This window comes from Mustela erminea, chromosome 6, assembly GCF_009829155.1.
Source record: "Mustela erminea isolate mMusErm1 chromosome 6, mMusErm1.Pri, whole genome shotgun sequence".
Lineage (NCBI taxonomy): Eukaryota > Metazoa > Chordata > Mammalia > Carnivora > Mustelidae > Mustela > Mustela erminea.
In genome coordinates this window covers 144,360,934-144,382,845 of record NC_045619.1, presented here as the reverse complement: position 1 = coordinate 144,382,845, position 21,912 = coordinate 144,360,934, and the positions used below count along the sequence as shown (strand labels likewise).

General features: G+C 52.1%; 1 protein-coding gene across 6 annotated transcripts in view; it reads right to left on the bottom strand.

Annotated features, from left to right (window-relative positions):
* Nucleotides 1–6,221: 6,221 nt before the first annotated feature.
* Nucleotides 6,222–21,912, bottom strand: part of LARP4B (La ribonucleoprotein 4B) — an 88,927-nt gene continuing 73,236 nt past the window's right edge. For 5 of the 6 annotated variants that reach the window (XM_032349892.1, XM_032349890.1, XM_032349889.1 and 2 more), the window contains 7 exons: nt 21,758–21,864; nt 20,990–21,241; nt 19,967–20,012; nt 11,060–11,224; nt 8,639–8,763; nt 8,436–8,544; nt 6,222–7,079 (listed from right to left, as the gene is read on the bottom strand). In XM_032349892.1, the coding sequence (XP_032205783.1) occupies nt 6,807–7,079; nt 8,436–8,544; nt 8,639–8,763; nt 11,060–11,224; nt 19,967–20,012; nt 20,990–21,241; nt 21,758–21,864 (1,077 nt within the window). In that variant the 3' untranslated portion in view covers nt 6,222–6,806. The remainder of the gene's footprint in view (nt 7,080–8,435; nt 8,545–8,638; nt 8,764–11,059; nt 11,225–19,966; nt 20,013–20,989; nt 21,242–21,757; nt 21,865–21,912) is intronic. The other variant, XM_032349888.1, reaches the window with a different exon arrangement.

Genomic DNA, 21,912 nt, shown 5'->3' with positions numbered 1-21,912 from the left:
CGAGGGGGGGAGGGGGCGGTAGAGGCGCAGGCTCCCACAGCCGAGCTCCCCAACACCCCGCAAATGCTCACTGGCCGGCGGAGCGCACGCCACAGCGGGGACCGGGGGCCGCCCCACAGAGGGCAGGCCCGAGCGCCCCTCAGCACGCCGCCAAGCCCAGCCTGACGCATCGGAGGGGACGGCGGTCATACGGCGACCTGCCTGAGCACGGGGGCACCAAACTAGGCACCGGCAACACGAAGACAAGAGGAAAACCTCCCAACACCGTGAAGTGAAACACCACCTTCTACAGAATCCATGGGTCAAAGAAGAAATCTCAAAAAAAAAAAAAATTAAAACAAAGACTGGCATTCAAGGGAAACATATAGCACGGAACGCCGACCTCGGAAAGGACCGTAAACCTGTCCTCTTAAGCTCCTGAGAAAGTAGGGAGAGAAGAGCAAAAGAAACCCAAAGCCAGCGGGAGGAAGGAAACTCTCAAGGACGACTGGGCCCCGGCTTGCCCCCAGGCTGCCCCCGAGCCCGCACGAGTCCAGGGCTCCTGCGGGGCTGCCCGCTTCTTCCCCAGGGCACTCGACCTGTCGACCACAAGTACCCCCTGACTGTCCTCCACAGCGGCTGGCGTGCAGGGCGACCTTCCCGTGTCCCTACCCCACCCCCTGCCCTGAACCCCAAGCTCACGGCAGGAGAGGCAGCAGGAAGAAATCTCAGTTTGCCTTTGCTGGTTGGGTTCAGGCTAGTTCGGAAGCTGGTCCCAACAAGAAGAGTCTGCTGGTGTGGTTTTCAGGGGTATCGGGCCAGGCCCCCACTGCGGCCGCAAGCGAGCCCTGTCGTCAGGTCGGACGGTGACCCGCCAGCACATGGCCTCTGCCGGGAGGCTGCCCGGGGTCCATGGGAGCCGGACGTGGCTGGGAGCCGAGCTGGCCTCCTGCCCTGAGGCCTGGGCCGGCTCTCACCTCCGGCACTCCCGCTCCTGCTGTGGCGGCAGGGACGGCTCCCAGGTCACCCAGGTCACGACAGCGAAAGGTCTGATTCTAAGGCTGGGTGCGGACTGGGCGGGGCTTCGGCCCTGACACGCGGCCACCTGCCCGTCCACCTCTCCCACCTGTTCCCACGTTCAGACACCGCCCGCCAACCTTTCTGTGCCGAACGCCTCGCAGGCCACGGGGGCCAAGCCAGGCAGGGCCGGCTCTTCCTTCCTTCTGTGGATCCCAGACTCGTGCGACCACAGTCGTCGGGGCCTCGCCACAGCACCCGTTCAGAAGGGCCCTCTCGTACGGGCCCTGGTGTTCTGAGCACGCATCCCGTCTGCGGGACCAGCGGCCGCCCCCCGAGTGCGCCTGCTCTGCTTCTCCATGTTCCGGAGGCCCTTGCACACACGTGTGTTCTGACAGAGCCCCCGGACGCACAACTGTTCCTGAACCGGTCGTGAGTTTCAGCAACACAAAGGGCTACTGTGGCTCAAAGGACAGCCTGGGCTGGAGCGAACCCAGGCACTGGCCCCACCGGGGTCACGCACTGACGGCTGCAGCGCCACCTTGTGGCTCGCACACGCCATCACCAGTGCCTGCCATGAAGAGCTGTTCCTCCCCCCACCCCGTGGGCTCGGAGGGGGCCTCCTCTGGTAATGCCACCCTAGGCCCTGCCAGTGCAGCGGAACCCCCTTGCCTGGTGCCCCACCTGCCCGCTGCAGCTCAGAGCAGGCCCACGCCGCCCACCCAGCCTCCCGGCACGGGAGCACAAGGCCGGGCTTCTGGTGGGCACCGATGTGCTAGCAGCACTCCGTGGTGCTTCTGGATCCACGGACACGCAGACCCGAGTGGGGAGGCGCTGCTGCAAGTCCCCCGTCGTTCGGACTGCCCACCTTACCTCCCACCCGCCTCCGCAGGGGTCCAGGAACAGCGCGTCAAAGGGAATCCCAGACACGCCAGTCTGAGCGCCCTGGCCTCCAACGGGGCTCCCTGCCCGTCGCACCCTGCAGTGTGAGACCGTCTGCTGGTGGTGCTGCCACCATCGCTTTGGTTCCAGGATTCAGAAAAGCACAGGATTTCAACGTTGGTGACAGATGTGGGTGGCCCACGGAGCGGAATGCAACAATTCCACCTTCTTGGGGGAAGGGACGCCGCAACGCCGCGGTTCAGCCCCTGCACCCTCCCGTGGCCAGCAGAACATGGGCTTTGGCTGGCCTGCGGGCCCAGAGGAGCAGCGCGCAGTGGTGAGGCGTGTGTCTCCCATGCATCTGTGACAAGTGGGGCCAGGGTCGGCAGAGCCGCCACACCGAGCCTTTATCAGCCGATCCTGATGTTTGACTGTCACGTCAAGCCACTGAGTTTTGAATGGTCGCCTGGAAGCAGCAAAGCATCTGTCCAGTTCTTTCGAATTCTCTAGGCCCGTGCTGTGCTAAAAAGAATACGTACCCGGTATCCCATCAACCTGACAAACATTTACTGAGCCCAACCACGCGGCAGACAGTGTACTCCGAACCGGGGATACAGAGGCGACTGGGCTGGGCTCAGTCCCTGCCTTCGGGACGCACACCGAATGTCGGCCGCGGGGAGTTCCGTGAAAGAAGCTCCTAGTGACGCGGGACGACAGCCGAGCGGAAGCCTACGGTGTCAGCAGAGACCGAACTATGCACGGTAAAGGACGGGGCGCCCAGACAACACGCACGCGTCTGTGGGGACTCTGCAGGCACCAAGGGTGGCAGCACACATCACGGAGAAGAAACGAGCGACACAGAGAAAAGACCGTCTCCGTATGGCCCAAGTAGAATGCGGCCGTGACCCAGACCACACGCGCACGCACAGGCCGGCGGTCCGAGGTGGACTGAACGCACGCACACGCGCTCACACGCACACACGCTATCCTACGCCTACAGAGGAGGAAAATCCTTCATAAACAGGACCACGACGCTAGCACCACAGAGCAGAATGATAATCAGAAACTGTGAGGTAAGAAGACAAGACAGCTGGCGGGGTCGAGGGACGTATCTGTAACACACGCAACAGTCAGCAGCGGAACGGAGCAGGAACACGCCAGCGTGAGCGCGACAACCCCGCAGGAAGAAACGGGAAAAGGAAACCGCTCGACGAGGGCGAGCAGTCCCGCGCCATCTACGCAGCCCACCCGTGCGCGCCCCAACTCAGCCACCTCTGGGCCGTGCACCCGCCTGCAGCCCTGGGCGGAGAGTCGGTGACCTTGTTTCCGAGGCTCCGTCTGCCCCAAAAACCACAAAAGCCCCTCCCCAAGGGCCTCTGTGGGAACATCGCACAAGAGACGGGCCGTTTCACGCAAGCCGTGCAAGACCCCAACACGGGGACCCTCCGCTCCGTGGTCAAACCCGGACTCCGTGCAGGGCTCCCCGGAACGCCTCAGGCCGCCACGCCGCCCGGGGCCCCTCACGCCGCGGCCACTCCCGCTAGGAGTGTGCGAGAAGCCGCGACAATCCCACACCGGCTGGGAGGCAACCACTTTCCATTCTCATGTACACTGACGGGAAGAGACAAGAATTATTTTTTAAAAAGATGTATTCTTGAAGGAATTTTTAATTTAAAAAAATCAAAAGAAAAATTGAACAGTGCCTAAATCTTTATTTTTCATAACCTACATTTTTTCCAAATTAGACAGTTTTACACTGAATGACACAAAAGGAAACTTAAATTATCAATAGTTTACACGTAAGCTTGATTCCAGTCTTAATGAAAAGAAGTAGAACAAAAACAAAGGCCCTCCAGAAAGCTTCCGGATTACGTCCCCCTCCGTGGCCTGGCGGCTGCCGGCCCCACCTCCGGCTTGGATTGTCTGCCGCTCCAGGGGACAGGCCCCCAGCCGCGACCACAGCCGCTGGCGGCAGGCGCAGACGCGCACCTTCTCACCCGCGGCTCTGGCAGCACGCCGAACCGGCTCGTACGTGCAAACCGCGCGACCCTGGCCTACTCGGCCGCCTGAAGCGTCCACTGCTGCCCGCTAGTGACAGTCAGTGATGCGGGGACCGGCAGGCCAGACCAGGAACATCGGGACCCCGACTCTTAAAAAGCAACTACTCTACGGAAATTCATGTCTGGTGAAGTGGGGCGAGACTCTCCTCCCTCGATTTCCAAATTGCAAGTGTCCCCACACGGTTTCACAAGTTACATGTCATCTGTGAGTGCTGTCTCTCTGACTCCTCGCCCCGAGACGCTGCGGGGAAAGCAAAGACTTCTGCTTCTACAGACGGACAAAAGCCTCCGACCGCTGGCCGCTGGCGCGGAGCCACCGTCTCCCAGCCGCGTCCCAGCCTCCTCTAGCAGGGCTCCCCTTCCGTGAGTGGAAAGTCTCCCGTGCTCTCTGAACGCTGGTGCTCAGACACGAGACGGAGCTACTTCACGGATCATCTTGGCTTCACTGGGAAGGGCGCTATAAACACCCCCGCAGGCGAGCCGCAACCCTGGACGCCACCGGCGAGGCCGCGGGGCAGCGGCGCGGGGCCAGACCGCCAGGCCACGCCGCTCCCGCGCGCCAGCCGCCCCTGGGCCTGGTCAGGCCCCGCTGGCTGTCACTACTGGCCACCTTCACCCTGCCTGCGGGGAACGGCTACAGCTGGCGCTAGCAGTGTCAGCTCCACGGGGTTTGCGGACGGGGGGGCACGGAGGCAGACTGCGTCCGCTCCCTCCGCCGGCAAAGACCACCGCAGGCAGGACATCTTGGGCCTCACCTTTCCAGCTCTCCTTACAGCACTCGTGGGAGTCGGGGCATCAGAGGTCAATTAATTCCTGATTTCTTAAGTCCGCAATCCCTCGCCTACAGAAAAAGAAACCCCACGCTCCTCTGATGCTAGCACCGTGTGCTGCGGGCACTCGCGTCCTGACGGCTTCTCTGAGGAGACGGTCCCGCGCACCGGGGCGGGCGCCCCTCTGGCAGGGCGAACCGTGCTAGTTCTGATTTTTAGTAGATTATCTTTTACGGTCTCCTGAGGCCCTGCCAGTTTCTGCTTCCTACATCCTGCTTTCACATTAGCTATGCTTAGTGCGCACTTACAGACTCGTGAGAAGTGCAGGAAAACGTCGGAGGCTTTGCTGGGACTTTCCATTAATCAGACCGACAGACCAGCATCAGAGAAAAAGAAAAACACCTCAACAAATTAAAATAATATTCAAACCACAACATTTAGTTTATCTACATCCAGCTCAATAGCAACATTTATAATATATCAATAATTTTTATCAGATTTTTCTCTGTAGGGTACCTTTTTAATATGTTCTGATTATTTACAACTGTACAAGCAAAGCACACACTCCCAGGTGCACGTATGTAATACAGCATTGACCATCTGCATTTACAGGATTTCCCAACCATCTGAAAAAGGTCAACTGTTGAAGATCTTCGGGTCTGTGACAGACGCCACTGCCAGGCCCTGTGCTACAGAGCGTGCGCTCAGCGACACCCGCGGCGGCAGCCCCACCAAACCGAGCGGCTCTGTGACCCACTCGCGCCAACCCAGGGGCCAGTCTCCACCAACTCTAAGCTGTCTTATACAAAAGTTAAGGCAAAGTCATTTTCAAGTTTAAATAAAATTCAAGTCTTTAAATATTGGATGGAAATAATGTTTTAAAAAGAACCCTCAGTCTTGTTAAATAACTTTCTGTAGAATAAACTGTATGGTTACATTTAGCAGGAAATGTTTTAATGTCTGCTGCTCAGAATACTTCAAGAAAAAATTTAGGCATTTTAAAACAAAATAATTTATATTTAACTTTATTATGAACTGCTAGCGTGAGTGCATGCGTGGTGTTGAGCGCAGCACTTCCAGAGGGTCACGGAGACCCTCATCTCGGAGGAACGGCGAGCCTCGCCGCCAAGGGCACCGCAGACACCGCTCTCTCACGACTTAAGGAACACTTCCACTGTGTGCCGCCGCGGAGGTCCGGGAAGGCGCCCACGGAGCCGGCTAACGGGGGACAGACGCGGGAGCCACGCCGGCACCCACGCCCACCCCGCAGCTCCCAGGAGCAAGACAACATCAGGGCACATTTTCGCGGGGACACGTCAGTGGGCAACCAGGTTTATGTTTTCATTTCAGTTCTATTCACAATGTGCTTTGACTCTATCTTACACAACAGCCATGTGAGCCAGGAGTGAGCGGCTGGTTACTTGCTTGCAGCACGTCAAAACTCAAGGTTTCAGGGCTCTCTTGGGTGCATCTCGCCCAGTAGATCAAAAACGGGCTACACTTTTTTAAAAACAAAAACAAAAACAAAAACAAAAACACTAGCGTCACTTGCTAAGGTTCTGAATGAAGTACAACTCCCATGCCAGCGAGGGCGCGACCGGACCCCATCTCTTCTCCGGGCCACACGGACCGTGTCACCTCCAGCCTCCATCCCGGCCGTCCTCAGCCCACGCATCGGTCTGGACATCGCAGGGGAATGCACTTGCTAACCAGTTATTTTAAAAAAAGAAGTAGCATAGTTCCGCTTAATTTAGAAAAACTCACTATATATAGCTTGCATTCATAGCCACATGGAGGCTTAATAAAAATATCAATTTGTTAGGATAAATGCATTTTCTATCCTGAAAAAAATCAGACTTATGCATCACCTCCAGTTAAGCACCAACCTAAAATAAGGTTTATATTAATTAAATCCTGAAAAATAGATTTTTTTCAAGAGGGGGGAAATCTGACTCATGGAAGAAAAACCACTTGCAGGCACCTCACCGGCCTTGTCTACGCTGCAAGCCCCTAACCAGCGGCTCATTCTTGGCCCCGAGGGGGGCAGTGCTTCGTTGTGGCGACCCCAGCTCCTCACAGCCCTCCCAGACCTCGGCGCTCACTGAGGGGACTTGGGAGGGGGGCTCTGTTCTCTGTGTGGACGCTTCCCGGCGGCCGGGGGCGAGGGCCGGCGGCCTGGCGGCCTCCTCTGGTCTTTGGGTGGTCCCGGGTTGGACTTGGGGGCGGGGGGCTCTCTCTCGGCGAGCTTCTTTTCTTCCTTCCCGCAGCCGACGGCGTTGGGCTTCTGTTCTTTCGGCGGCTGCGACGGGGAAGACGGAGGCTCTCTACTCGTCCTCTGACAAATCTCCGCGTAGCTGGGTTTTCGCAATTCCTGGGAACAGACGCAATGCTGGGGTTACGTACACAAAAGGACACCTCCACATGTGCGAGAGTAAGTTCGCTCCTGCTAAGTGAACCAAGTTTTCAGCAGGTGCTCGATTCCACACTCGGAAGTGCTATCGCTTGTAAAAGTTCATGAATTTCAATAGGTTTTGTTTCCCCTGCAGCACAAGGTTCTCTCTGAGACACTCTCTAGGAACATCTCATAAAAATGGGTAAAACCAGAAACAGTCCTGAGATACACAGTGCCGACCTCTGTGCCCTCCTGAGTCACATGGAAGCCTAAAAGGTGTGAGAAAAGGTGCCTCTGGAAAGAGCCAGAAGCAGCATCTACTTTCCCTGCCCACGGGTCCTTGCAAACACCGTCACTTTGCACAGCATGGGCTTCCTGGAACCCCCGAAAACCACGCTGCCCATCATTGACCAAGGAGATTCAAATAATGTCTGTGCCCATTTCAAACCTGAGGCTGGTGGTGTGGATTCAGGAAAGGTGAAGACAGAGTTAAAAAACTTTTTAAAAAGTTAATTTTTCAGGGACGCCTGGGTGGCTCAGTTGGTTGGACGACTGCCTTAGGCTCAGGTCATGATCCCGGAGTCCCGGGATCGAGTCCTGCATCGGGCTCCCAGCTCCACGGGGAGTCTGCTTCTCCCTCTGACCTTCTCCTCACTCATGCTCTCTCTCACTGTCTCTCTCTCAAATAAATAAATAAAATCTTTAAAAAAAAAAAAAAGTTAATTTTTCAGGTAAGTAGAAGCTTGAAAGCCAAGTCACAGAAGAGAAACTTAGAACTGTCTCACCTCCATAAGCCGTGTACTAACTTAAAAGTAACTGTAATTATAAACGTTTCCTTTCAAGATGCAACCTTATAGCTGGGCTTTAACTCCCAAATCTAACTGACAAAAGTTCCCCAAATCAGAGTAAAAAGGCCGGGTGCACCAAGGGGGAAGGAGGCAGGCAGAGGAGCTGGAGGGGAGGCCGTGGGCAGGATGGGGCCGCCCGGCGGGGAGAACAGGCGGGCAGGGGTGGCGCGGCTCCTTCTCGACATCCCTTGGGAGGAGACTTGCCCAAGTGACGAGAATCCATGGAACACGTGGGGCTGCGGTCTTGACACTTCGAAAGACAACCTCACTCAACCAGCAGCGAGAGCAGCAGCCCCCAGGGGGGCAGCAACCGGCGACAACCGGCGACAACCGGCGCCCTCGGTGGGAGGTCGACCGCCACACCCAAGGTATTCGGTGCAGAAACCACGGCACCGACACAGGTGAAAACCCTGCAAGCCAGAGGTCACTGAAAAGCAGTGGACACAGGAAAGGAGCCCCTCCCCGCTGGGGCGGCTGGGACACGTACCGTGGCAGCGCCGTTCACCTGCACCGACTTACTGGCCGTCGCAGTTAGGGCGGAAGGAAGTCTATCCACACTCGAGGCTTCTCTCTGCTTCTCCACCATCTTGGGATCCCTGTAAAATGCCAACGCAGGCGTGACTCTCACGCTCACCTGCGACAGGCAAGGGCAGTCCGACGGCGCTGAGCACGGCAGAAGGCAGTACTTACTCCGGCAGCCGGACGGGGGAGGGGGAGCGCCCATAGGCTGCAGACGCGGCACAGGGAGCCGGCACCAAGGGCTCTCTGGGGGTCACCACGGGAAGTGTGCTCGTGCCTGCATCCGCGTTTAGGCTCTGAAAACCAGGAGGAGGACAGTTGAACTTGGGTAGAGACGCAGCCCTCAGACTTCTCCCTCCGTGAATCAGACACACAAACAAAGGTCCTAGTCTGAATGACAAGCCTTCCCACCTTCCGCCGGTGGGGGGGCATCGGGGTCAGAGCATGGCCTAGACCAAGCGGGGCAGCTGGAAAACACAGCAGCAGGAGGAAAGAGAGCCCCGCCTGTCCAGAGTGCCCCCTCATGGCTCACGGACCCCTCACCACTTCTGCGACTCGGGCCCCCCTCGGGCTCCATTTGCATCGCCCGTAAGCTGTAAGTATCAAAGGCATCTTATCCCTAACACCCCAGTGCCCGGCACAGCCGGCACATGAGGAGTCTTCAAGTCTCTGCTACATGCGGAGTTCCTGACCGAGTTCCGCACAGCTCCTCGTAACTAAAGCCCGAAAGATCAACCCTTCAATACAGACAAATCAACTTGGGTGCCTCCAGGTGGGTGGCAGGCACCGACAGCTCCCAGCCCTGGAAGCAGGTGTATGAACCCCCAGGTTAGCAGCTGTGGAAACGGAAGCTGGGAACCTGGACAGGAACCTGTCCTTGGCCGTGGGAGATGGCCGTGAGCAGCACCCGCGGCACTTGCTCCAGGCGGTGCACCAGGGCGGCGTTCCTCGTGCCGGGTGACGGCCGTGTCACTCCAGGTCCGCACAAGCACAAACAGAGCTTTCTTCCGATGCTCCGTTCCGAGGGGACCAAAGGCTCAGAGGCGGGCTGAGCTGGGAACGCCCGGGGGGAGCAAGGCGAGCGGGACGGCACGGTCCGGGCCCTCTGCCCCCGCGCCGGGGCCTCCCAAAGCACCAGACTCTCCACGAGTCCGTGCTCCACGGCGGGAGCGGAAAACGCCTCCCTTCTGTAAAGCTTCATCGACTCCAGGGGCCTCGCTACGCTGCCGTGCAGACAGCAGCCGGTGTGCGACCCGCTGCCCTCGTGGGCAAGCTGCCAAGCCCCTTCCAGCCGCCTCCCACACGCAAGCGCCAAGGCAACGGAAAAAGCTGCTGGAGGGGCTTCGGGGAGAAGCTGTGACTCCCCCGGCAGTGGGATCCAGCTCAGACCTGTTTAAAGTGGCCCTTTTTTCTTTAAAAAAAAAAATTACATGGAGACTCGAAATGTGAACCACTGCAGTTCCTGCTTTTGAAGCAGGTGGAGGCCGGCCTGTTCTCTTCCCGTTCCCGCCACCAAGGGGAGTTAAGGCCAGGGGCAATGCTGGAAGTCAAGGTCCCTCCAGCGCTCACACTCTGACATTGATGGAGAAGGCAGCTGTAACCCAGAGACTACGGTCTCAAGGTTTAAGACTTAACACACAAGACATGCCAAGGGCAGCATGTGCTGGTTACTGCCACGCACAGCCTCCTGCAGTCCACGCCTCCTCCAAGGTTAAGGACCAGAGCAGTAAGCACGTGGCAGCATGACGGGGACAGGACACGGGGCTTGATGAACCCCTCCCCGAACCCCTGGTACCCTGAGCCTCTGGTTCCCAGAGCTGGTAACGCAGGAGCTCTGTGGTGGTACATCCGCGCGGGCTGGTGCAGCTGCAAGGCGGCACCTGCCCCAATCTAGAGGCCTTCCATCAGGGCGCAGGAGGGGACTGCGACTGACCAGGCAGAAGTCTCACACAAGGACGCATGTTTCTGTGGCAGCTTGCTGGGTGCCCCACGCCTCTGCCCCGGAGAGAGCTCACGCAGGCACCATGCATCGCTCCCAGCAGCTGCACAGACCGTCCATCCCTTGGCAGCTGCTGCAGAAGCCAGAAGGAGCACTGCAGACTCACCGTCTCTGGCTCACGTAGCTCACCAGGTGCTTACAGAAGAGGGAGAGCAACTAGTGTGGTCGCAGAGCCGACCAAAGCCGCCAAGCAGAATTACGGCAGGATGCCTCCAGGCCCCGTGCCGTGGCGTGCGTCACTAAAAAGTCTACCACTTCTGTTGCAACTTAGATTTCTGTTTTACTTTGTGGACTTGTAAATTAAAGGCACGTCCTAAGTAACAACAGAAGTGTGATCTGAACCTTGTGGGGACACGGAGCGTCTGTATGGCACGCGACACCGGTCTACACCTGTCCTTGGTGGGCAGTAAGGGAATGAACAGGGAAGCTCTAGTCACGGGTTCCAGTCTGACCCCGCCAGTGCACACCCACATAGCCTCTGGCCCACCCCCTTCCCTGGAGCTCCCACACACGTCGGCATGGCCTGCAGGAAGAGTGCGGCAGAGCGCCTGCGCCGACTCGGCACCAGGCACACACCGCGGTCCGGAGCTTACCCTTTCTTTCGAGGACCCTAGTAACAAGCTAGACAGCCTGTTTTCAAACAGGTCCTCTGTCTTCAGGTGGCCTGCTGCCCCAGGCAACGGAGGGAAGTTGGACAGTCCTAACTCGAAGCTCGGGGACGGGGGCTTTGGTGGCGTTGGAGACTGAGTTTGACTCCTCTGAAAGAGAACAACACGGTCACACTGCAGGAGTGCGGACTGTCCGGACTGCGCCCCGGGGCCCGAGAGCAAGGCAGGCGATGCGTTCCGGCTTCCACCCGTCTGGGAACAACAGACGTCTCCCACCACCACAGCACTTCGTCATTTAAGCAAAGGTCATTTATTACCCAGCTGGAACCACCCGGAGCACAGCTAGGAAGCTGAGCCCTCCTGAGGCTGCCGCCGGCTGTACAGAGCTACCTCTCTGGCATGCCGAGACCGTCCGGCTCCCGGCCACAGACCGGGGCACACGAGCATGCTGAGCAGAGCAGAGCACAGCACACCCGCCGCAGAGGGACAAGTGAGGGAGGCGGATTCGACCCCGGCTGAACACCACAGCGGCCTGAGTGCGGCCATGGACCGTATGCATCTCCCAACAAGGACTGTGTTACTACCGGAGAGCCTGTCACCTGACTTACAGAGGAGACAGTGAAAGAAAGAAACAAAAAAATGCCACTCTGTAAAGTTTCTTACATAAGTTTCAGAGCAAAGATTTCCATTAAAAAATAGTTTAAAAGGGGGGCCTGGGTGGCTCAGTCACTTAAGCATCTGCCTTCGCCTCAGGTCATGATCCCACGGTCCTGGTATCAACTCCCCCATCCGGCCCTCTGCTCAGTGGGGAGTCTGCTTCTCCCTCTCCCTCTGCCCCTCCTCCCCTCTCCTGCTGGCTCACTGTCTCACTCTCTCAAATAAATAAATAAAATCTTTAAAAAAACAGTTTAAGGTGGGGGTGCCTGGGTGGCTCAGTGGGTTAAAGCCTCTGCCTTCAGCTCAGGTCATGATCCCAGGGTCCTGGGATCGAGCCCTGCATCGGGCTCTCTGCTCAGCAGGGAGACTGCTTCCCCCTCTCTCTCTGCCTGCCTCTCTGCCGACTTGTGATGTCTGCCTGTCAAATAAATAAATAAAATCTTAAAAAAAAAAAAAAAAAAAAAGTTTAAGAGGTGCCTGGGTGGCTCAGTGAGTTAAAGCCTTTGCCTTCGGCTCAGGTCATGATCCCAGGGTCCTGGGATCGAGCCCGGCGTCAGGCTCTCTGCTAGGTGGGGAGCCGGCTTCCCTCCGCCCTCTCTGCCTGCCTCTCTGCCTACCTGTGATCTCTGTCAAATAAATTCTTTAAAAAAAAAAAAAAGTTTAAGAAGGGGGAAGGGACTTCAGTTACCTGAAACCTTACTTATTTAAACACTCTATACTTTAAAATCACTATGTAAAAACATGGTATTTGAGGACAGATTTTTATCAGACTTCTTGAGTTTGCTTCACAAAAATATCCAAGAGTTATGTATAAACCCAAGATCCCGAAGCAAGGGATGTATTTTTATTGAAAAATTATCAGAGCAAGTTGCTTTAAGAAGCTAGAGTCATACTGTGAGCATCCAGTTCCTTGGAGAAGATAAGGGACAGCGGGGGACAGTTATCTGGGTGAGGTGCAGGCTACTCTGACCGGAAACAAGGCTTTCATGGGGCTCAGGTAGCTTCAAAGGACCAATACTGCCGGGCAGCTTACACCAACAGGAAGAGGATTCCCTACAGAGGCAGAATCTGGAAAGTCTGTTAGAACTCGAGAGACAGCAGGTTAAAGAATGAAAAAGGATCCACGTTAACAAAAATCCCACTGTGTCTTAAGGGAACTCATCCCAAATCACAGAATAAGGTAAGACCACAGCCAGAGATCGAAGCAAAAAAATGTAAGTAATATGCTTGACAGAGAACTTAAAATAATGACCATAAAAATGCCCACTGAGCTTGAGAGAAGAAGACATCAGGGAGACCCTTACCCCAGAGATAAAAGAGCAAAAACAAACAAACAAATAAAAAACACACAAAAAACAATCGACCAGAGGTGATGAGCACAATACACAAGACCGAACAGGCCTGATGCAATGAACCGCAGGCTAGCGGAAACAGGAACAAATTAGTGACCTAGAAGGTGAAGTCATGGAAAGTAATGAAATCAAACAAAAGAAAGCAAGCATTGTGGGACATAAGGAACACAAGAACAGACTCGGGGAGCTCAGTGACCCTATCAAACACAGCAACGTTCTTATCAACAGGAGTCCCAGAAGGAGAGAGAAAAGGGACAGAAAGTTTATTTGAGGAAGTAACAACTGAAAACTTCCCTACGCTGGGATCCAGAAGAAAAAAAAAGAACTCCCATCAAAATCAATAAAAGCAGGCCAACACCAAGACATACTGTAAATTAAACTTGCAAAAAATAGTGATAAAGAAAATGACTTAAAAGCACCAACACAAATCATTAACTTAAAAAGGAAGACCCATAAAGTTAGCTGGAGATTCTGCAACAGAAACCTGGCAAAGCACAAGGGAGTGGCATGATATAGTCACTGTGCTGAATGGGAAAAACCTGCATCCAAGAACACTGGATCCAGCAAGGCTGTCATTCAGAATAGGAGACACAAAGGGTTTCCCAGACCAACAAAACCTAAAGAAGTTCATGACCACTAAACCAGCCCTGCAAGAAATATTAAGGTAACTCTTTGAGGGGAAAAGAAAGACCAAAAATGACAAAGACAGGAAATGATCAGAGAAAATCTCCAGAGACAATGGAATCAGTAATAAAATGGCACTAAATATAGATCTATCAACAACCACTCTGTACGTAAATGGACTAAATGCTCCAATCAAAAGACACAAAGCCTCAAAATAGATTAAAAAAAAAAAAAACTAAGATCCATCTATGTGCTGCCTATGACTCATTTTTGACCCAAAGACACCTCCAGATTGAAAGGGAGGGGATGGAGAACCATTTATCCAGGTACATGGCTGTCAAAGAAAACCAGAGTAGCAAGACTTACAACAGACAGTCTAGATTATAAACCAAAGACTGTAAAAAGAGAACAGGAGGGCACTGTACCATAGAAAAGGGGACAATCCAACAAAAAAAGACCTAAAAATTGTATTTATGCACCCAACAGGGGAGCACCCAAATATATAAACCTATTAATAACAAACATAAACATATTGGTGTTAACACAAATAAGAGTAGGGGACTTCCACACCCCACTCACAGCAATGGACAGAACATATAAGCAGCAAAGCCACAAGGACATAATGGCTTGGAATGACACAATGGAGCAGATGGACTTAACAGATATATTTAGAACACTTCATTCTAACACAGCAGAGTACACATTCTTTTCAAGTGCACACGGGACATTCTCTAGAACAGACCACATACTGGGTCACAAAGCAGGCCTCAACAACTACAAAAAAGACTCAGATCATACCATGCATCTTTTCAGACTGCAAGGTTATGAAACTTGAAGTCAACCACAAGAAAAAATCTGAAAGACCACAAATATTTGAAGGTTAAACAACATGCTACTAAACAATGAATGAATGGGTCAATCAGGAAATCAAATAAGAAATTAAAAAACAAAGAGAAACAAATGACAACGAAAACTCAAAGCTCCAAAACCTTTGGGACGCAGCACAAGCTGTTCTAGGAGCAAAGCATATAGCACAGGCCTATGTCAAGAAGCAAGAAAAATCTCAAATAAACAATCTCACACCTAGAAGAGGTAGAAAAAGAACAACAAAGCCGAAACCAACCAAAGGAAGGAAATAATAAAGATTAGAGCAGAAAAAAGTGATACAGAAACTAAAGAAAACAACAGAACAGATCAATGAAACCAGGAGCTGGTTCTTTGAAAAAACGAATAAAACTGATAAACCCCTGGCAAGACTTATCAAAAATAAATAAAATCACAAATGAGAGAGATGAAATAACAGCCAACACCACAGAAATACAAGCAGTAAGAGGATATTATAAAAAAAATTACATGCCAAAAAAATGGGCAACTTGGAAGACATAGATAAGCTCCTAGAAACCTATAATCTACAAAAACTGAAATAAGAAAAAGCAGAAAATTTAAACAGACAAATAACAGGCAAAGAAATTGAATAAGTAATCCAAAAACTCCCAAAAAACAAAAGTCCAGGGCCAAATGGCTTCCCGGGAGAATTCTACCAGAATTACCCTAATTTTAAAATCAGATAAAGACTGCACTAAAAATAAAAAAAGAGAGAAGTTCAGGCATATTTATCCCTGATGAACATAGATGCAACAATTCTCAATAAAATACTAGCAAACAAAATCCAACAACCCATTAAAAAATCATTCACTACAATCAAGTGGAATTTATTCCTGCCTTCAAGCATGGTTCAATATTCACAAATCAATCAACATGATTTACCACATTAATAAAAGAAAGGATAAAAATCATATGTGAGCAGGCGCCTCGGCCGCTCAGTGGTTAAGCCTCTGCTTTCGGCTCAGGTCATGATCCCAGGGTCCTGGGATCGAGCCCCGCATCGGGCTCCCTGCTCCACAGGAAGCCTGCTTCTCCCTCTCCCACTGACCCTGCTTGTGTTCCATCGCTGTTCTCTTTGTCCAATAAATAAAATGCTTACAAATAAAAAACCACATGATCATTTCCGTAGATGCAGACAAAGCACAACATCCAATCATGATAAAACCCCCCCAGTAAAGTAGGTACCGAGGGAAAATACCTCCATATATAATAAAGGCCGTCTACGAACAACCCACAGCATCCTCAATGGGGAAGAGGTGAGAGCCTTTCCTGTATGGGCAGCCACACAAGAAGGACGTCTGCTCTCACCACTGTTATTTGTGACAGCACTGGAAGAAGTCCTGGCCTCAGCAGTCAGACAACAGGGAGAACTAAAGGTCGTCCAGGGGCGCCTGAGTGACTCAGTCAGTTAAGTGTCTGCCTTCGGCTCAGGTCATGATCCCAGGGTCCTGGGATCAAGCCCCCCATCAGGCTCTCTCTTTCTCCACCCCACCTCCACTCTCTCACTGTCTCTGTCTCTCTCATAATTAAATCTTAAGGAAGGACGGAATGAAGGTCATCCAAATCGGCAAGGAAGAAGTCAAAACGTCCATTATTTTCAGATAACGGCCCACACCTTAAACTGGAAAGATTCCACCAAAAAACTGTTAGAACTGATAAACAAATTCAGTAAAGACACAGGTTACAAAATCCATGTATAGAAATCTGTTGTTTATCTATACACCAATAATGAAGCAGCACAAAGAGAAATTGAAGAATCAATCCCATTCAATACTGCACCAAAACCAGGTAAGATACTGGGAAGAAAGAAGCCTGACCAAACGGGAGAAAGACGTGCACACTCTGCAAACTGTGAAACACTGATGAGAGAAACTGAAGAGGACATGAAGAAATGGAAAGGTGTTCCATGTTCATGGACTGGAAGAAGCGATGTTGTGAAAATGTCTGTAAGACCTAAAGCAGTCTGCACGTTGAATGTAACCCCTACCAAAATACCAACAGCATTTTTCTCAGAGCTAGAACAAATGATCCTAAAATTTGTACGGAATCACCCAAGACCTCAAATAGGCAAAGCAATCTTGAAAAAGAAAATAAAGCTGGAAGCATCACAATTCCGGACTTCCAGCTGTATTACAAAGCTGCGGTCCTAAAGACAGTGTGGTTCTGGCACAGAAACAGACGCATAAATCAGTAGAACAGAACAGAAAGCCCAGAAATGGACCCTCAACTCTACGATCAACTAATCTCCGACAAAACAGGAAACAATGTCCAACGGAAACAAGACAGTCTCTTCAACAGATGGTGCTGGGAAAATTGGACAGCCACATGCAGAAGAATAAAACTGGACCATTTTCTTACCACACACAGAAATAAATTCAGAGACCTCAATGTGACACATGAAACCATAAAAATCCTAAAGAGAATACAGGCAGTAATTTCTCTGACCGTGGCAGTAGCAACTTCTTTCTTGGTAAGTCTCCAGAGGCAAGGGAAATAAAAGCAAAAATGAACTAGTGGGACTTCATCAAGATACAAACTTTCTGCACAGCACGGGAAACACAATCAACCAAACTGCAGGGCAACTTTCAGAATGGGAGAAGTTACATGCAAGTGATGTATCTAATAAAGTGTTAGTGTCCAAAATTACAAGAACTTCTACAACTCAACACCCCAAAATTAATACTCCTATTAAAAAACAGGCAGAAGACATGAACAGACATTTCTCCAGAGATCTCTGGATGGCGAACAGACACATGAAAAGATGCTCCACATCACCCATCATCAAGGAAATGCAAATCAAAACCACAATGAGATAAAACGTCACAGTGGTCAGAATGGCTAAAATTAACAAGTCAGAAAATGAAGGTGTTGACAAGGGTGCAGAGGAAGGGGACCCCCGTGCACTGTTGCTGGGAGTGCAAACTGGTGCAGCTGCTCTGGAGAACAATATGGAGATTCCTCAAAAACATAAAAATAGAGCTACCCTCTGACCCAGCAATTACACTGGGTATTTTCCCAAAGAAAACAAAAAAACACTAATTCAAAGGGATGCACACACAGCATGTTTACAGCAGCGCTATTTACAACAGCCAAACTGTGTGTGTGTGTGTGTGTGTGTGTGTGTGTGTGTGTGTGTAACAATGGAATATTAGTCAGCCATCAAAAAGAACAAAATCTTGTCATTTGGAATGACATGAATGGACCTAGAGGGTATTAAGCTAAGTGAAGTAAGTCAAAGACAGACAGTACCATCTGATCTCACGCATATGCAGAACTGAAGAAAGAGCAGATGAGCAAGGGGAAGAGAGAAACCAAGGCACAGACTCGTCCCTGTAGAGCACACACTGCTGGTTGCCAGAGGGGAGAGGGGCAGGGGATGGGGGACACAGGTGACGGGGAGGAAGTGCGCACCTGCTGTGACGAGCACTGGTGACGCGTGGCAGTCCTGAATCACTACGCTGCGCGCTGAAGCGACACTGGGTCGACTAAGTGCAACTGAACACTTTTAACAATAAGCCAATACAATGCGGTAAGAAGTTAAAAATATCAACCCCACCGTGTCTTTCCGGAGTCCCTGCCTGTTTCTCACCTTTATCACGGTGCAGGTAGCTGAGGTTCAGCTTGTTCCGGTGGGCGATGTGCCCTCAGAAGCAGGCCCGCACTTACGATCACTAGGCCCCTCCACACTTCGGGAACCTTGGTGACTCAGCAAGGCTCTGAGTGAGGCCCAGACCTGTGGTCTCCAAGTACTTCTCAGGGGCTTTCAACATTTGCATTTTCTGAAGGGAACCCAGGTTTTCAGAAGACCACATTTCCAGGCATTCAAACTTCACAAAAGTTTACTAGACCCCGAGTCCTGGGGAACAAGAGGAGCAGGCGACAACGGCCGAGGCACAGAGCTGCTGAGCGGCCGCACCCACAGGTGAAGGCTCGTCTTGAGTGCAGCGTTCAAAAAGTTTTTAGGATTTGCACGGCTTGAGGTGAGGTACGAATGTGGCCCTTGTCCCACAGCCTGGGTGGGCCAAGCAAGCACACGCTATTGCCCATTTCTAAGTTCCAGAAGTCACCAGACTGTCCCGATGCAACCACAAATGCACTCCCCTTAAGAAATGCACCTGCATCGCATGCCTGGCCTTCCACGTGGCCACGACCACTGGGAGTCCGGAACACAAAATGTAGCAGAGATGGCAATGGAAGAAATGTCACCTCTAAATGTAATTTAGTAACCAGGGAAAACAATTCATTTAAGGTAACTATTAACTGACGACCTACTCTGATGCTAGCCTTGCCAATCCAAACGTTACAGGAATTAATTCCAACCATAATCAGCCAATAAAAATGACTGGACCAAAGGTTCACCAAAACCAGACTAAACTAACCAACAAGGTAGAATTCTGGGTGTTTTACTAACTACTAATTCGTACTTTCTGAGTTCAAGACAGAGAAAACTGACCTTGTACAATGGGAGCGCACCTACCCACTGGCTCGGGGGGCTGGACCAAGAATTCACTCCGTCTCTCCAGTCCTAAGTGTCGGTGTCTACATCCTTCCTCCCACGTGTGGACACACAGCGGCTCCACCTGCACACCAGAGCTGGGCAGAAGCCGTAGCCACGGGAGAAACTCGTACAGAACCCCAGCAAATGTGGCCGTGCCCCAGGTACTCAGCACTCACATGAGCCACCCTTTATTCCTGGGTTTGTTCCAAACGTAAGTTACAACAGAAGGCAGTAATGCTTTCTTGCTTTCTTTCTCTTTAAGAGACAGAAAGAGGCAAAAGCAGGAGGAGAGGGAGAGGGAGTAGCAGACTCCCCACCCAGCAGGGAGCCCGATATAGGACTCGATCCCAGGACCTGGAAATCATGACCCGAGCTGGAGGCAGACACGTAACCCACTGAGCGCCCCCGGAGCTCTGGCAGTTAACGCTTTCTGTGTAGGGGATACAAGTTAAATGTTCTGAACGAAAAATACCAATGAACCAATTCCCACTTAGAAGTCCACTCTGCTTGTCAAGAACTGTTAAGTTCCGTTACTCTCACTGGCACTGCACGGTCACCCAGACAGACAACGCATCTCCACGTGTGCACAGACCGCCCTGCGCGCCTACTGGGTGGTCGGCGCTGCCTGCCACACAGCGCATGCGCATGGAGACACCACGGGGCGACACTCTGCAGCCACGGGGGCCAGCAGCATGTCTACAGATGTGCCGCCAGCCTGTCCCCTTCAGGCCGCCGAGTCAGTTATCACCTGACGCTCATCACGGTAGAGAAAAGCTCCACGCGACTTAACCTTCAATCATGCCGTTAAATCACACGTCTGTTTAGTACAAATTGGGTTTAAAGTCTTATACGGGGTCAAGGGCTGGATGTACTCACTGTCAGCTTCTCCTCCCGTTTCTTCCGGTAGCCAAAGGAATTCTTCCTAGAGAAGAGGAAAGCAAAACACTTTGAACTTCTTCCCACTTGAAAGGTTTTTCACGGAGCACGTGTAAGCGCACACAGTCTTTCTTACTTTGTAATCGGTTACAGTTGACTTTTTATTCTAAAATCCCAACCTTAGGAAGTATAAGCAAAACAAAACTTTTGTAGTAAAAGAATAAAAGTAATGTCGAGATTTAAAGAAAAAAAAAAAAAGAGTAAGAAAAACGTTTACTGAGAGAATTTTCCTAGTGGACATTTAGGATTTTTGTTACAGAAATACCTGACTGTCCATTCAGCTGCCATGACAAGACCCATAAAATCAGACAGTGAGCTCCGCAGTGAGCCGTTAAACACTGCCAATGGAAGTGGACCGGGTTAACCGTCGAGCCGGAGAGACGCCAACGCAGCCCGGCCCGCTCTCCTCCATCTCAGCCCGGACATGACCACATCAGCCCCCGTCCACCGCCGCCGCCGGCACGAAGGTTTCCAAGCCCCAGGCACCTGCGACAGCCAGCTCCCAGCTGTGTGCACAGGGCTCAAGAGGCCTGGGACCGGCACCGTGTCCCGCACTGAAGCAACAAACACCGATGGAGCGGCCAAGCCCTGGCAGGCCCGGAGGCCACATGCCACTCTCATGCCCTGGACAGGCTTCTGTGGCCTCGTAGCCCGCAGGCTAATTCTATTCCACAATTTTGTTTTTATTTACTCATCCCTTTGTTATTCCAACAGAACACACTGGTACTGTCTGTGTGAGCTGGACAGGAGTTCAAAGAAGTAATTTTGACTAATTCCTTTCCTTTATAGAAAGCCTACAAGCAGTCTTGCCCAAGATGGCCTAACGAGCTGAGAGCCCTTGCCTGTGATGTATTTGAAAATAACATTTATAAAACATGCCTAAATTGATGGAACTTGTAAATATTAAGAACTTATTAGGAAAGGCAGGTCACGGCTATCTGACAGCAGCTCGGAAGGACTCACCTCCCTCTCCCTAAGCCAGGAGGCGACTCCGCGCTGCTCTGCTCCACTCGGCCAGACCCAACCTCCCTCTTGGTGTAGGTCGGAGGATTCTGTATCCGTGTTCTAGGCTGACCTGTCTGCCGTGTCTGCGGGCTTCGAACACCGTTAATTAGCCGATCAGCGGTGAAGTTAAATATCGAAGGGCTTTCTAATAGCCCAGCTCCTCTCTCTGCGGTGGGAACGGCATGGCGTAGATGAGATTTACTAGGATTCCTGTAAACAAAAGGTTTGCATGCTCATTCAGTTATAATGGGATCGTGGCATCCTAAAATGGGATTACTAATATAGGAATGTCCCGGCTCAAATGTGCTCTCTACTTAGAAAAATCTTAAAAATGTTACTGAAGAAACAGCTCACGCATACCGTGTCTGCCAGCGCGAATCTGTGAGGTATCAACGTCCTGCTCAGCGGCGTCCCAGCCCACGTTAAAAGCGGACGCCCGCAGAGACAGGTGCAGACAATCTGCAGGCTCCCCGCACACGTGTCAGGGCTTCATTCATCCCACGAAACGTAAGTCGTGCCTCAAGCAGTCTGATTCGCACAGTCAAACACATCCCGACAGATCGCCAAGGCCGTTTCTTCACTAAGTCAAAGTGACTCGAGCATGTGGGGAGGACCACCTGGTTTAACGCCATCTGTCTTGCTGTGCCCTCGAGCACACCACACGGCAGGGACCTGTCACCCCCAACGCCAGACAACCACCGCCCTTCGACCACTCATGCAACTTGCCTGCTTCGTGGAGGGTACTGTCTGAGGGAAGTCAGAGGAGAGGCTGCAGGTTTGAAGGTTGGAGACGTAAACCCATTTATAAATCCAGTATTTGGAAACGGAGTCACCTAGATTCATTAAAAACAAACAAGTCAACAAGCCGTAAACAGACCTGG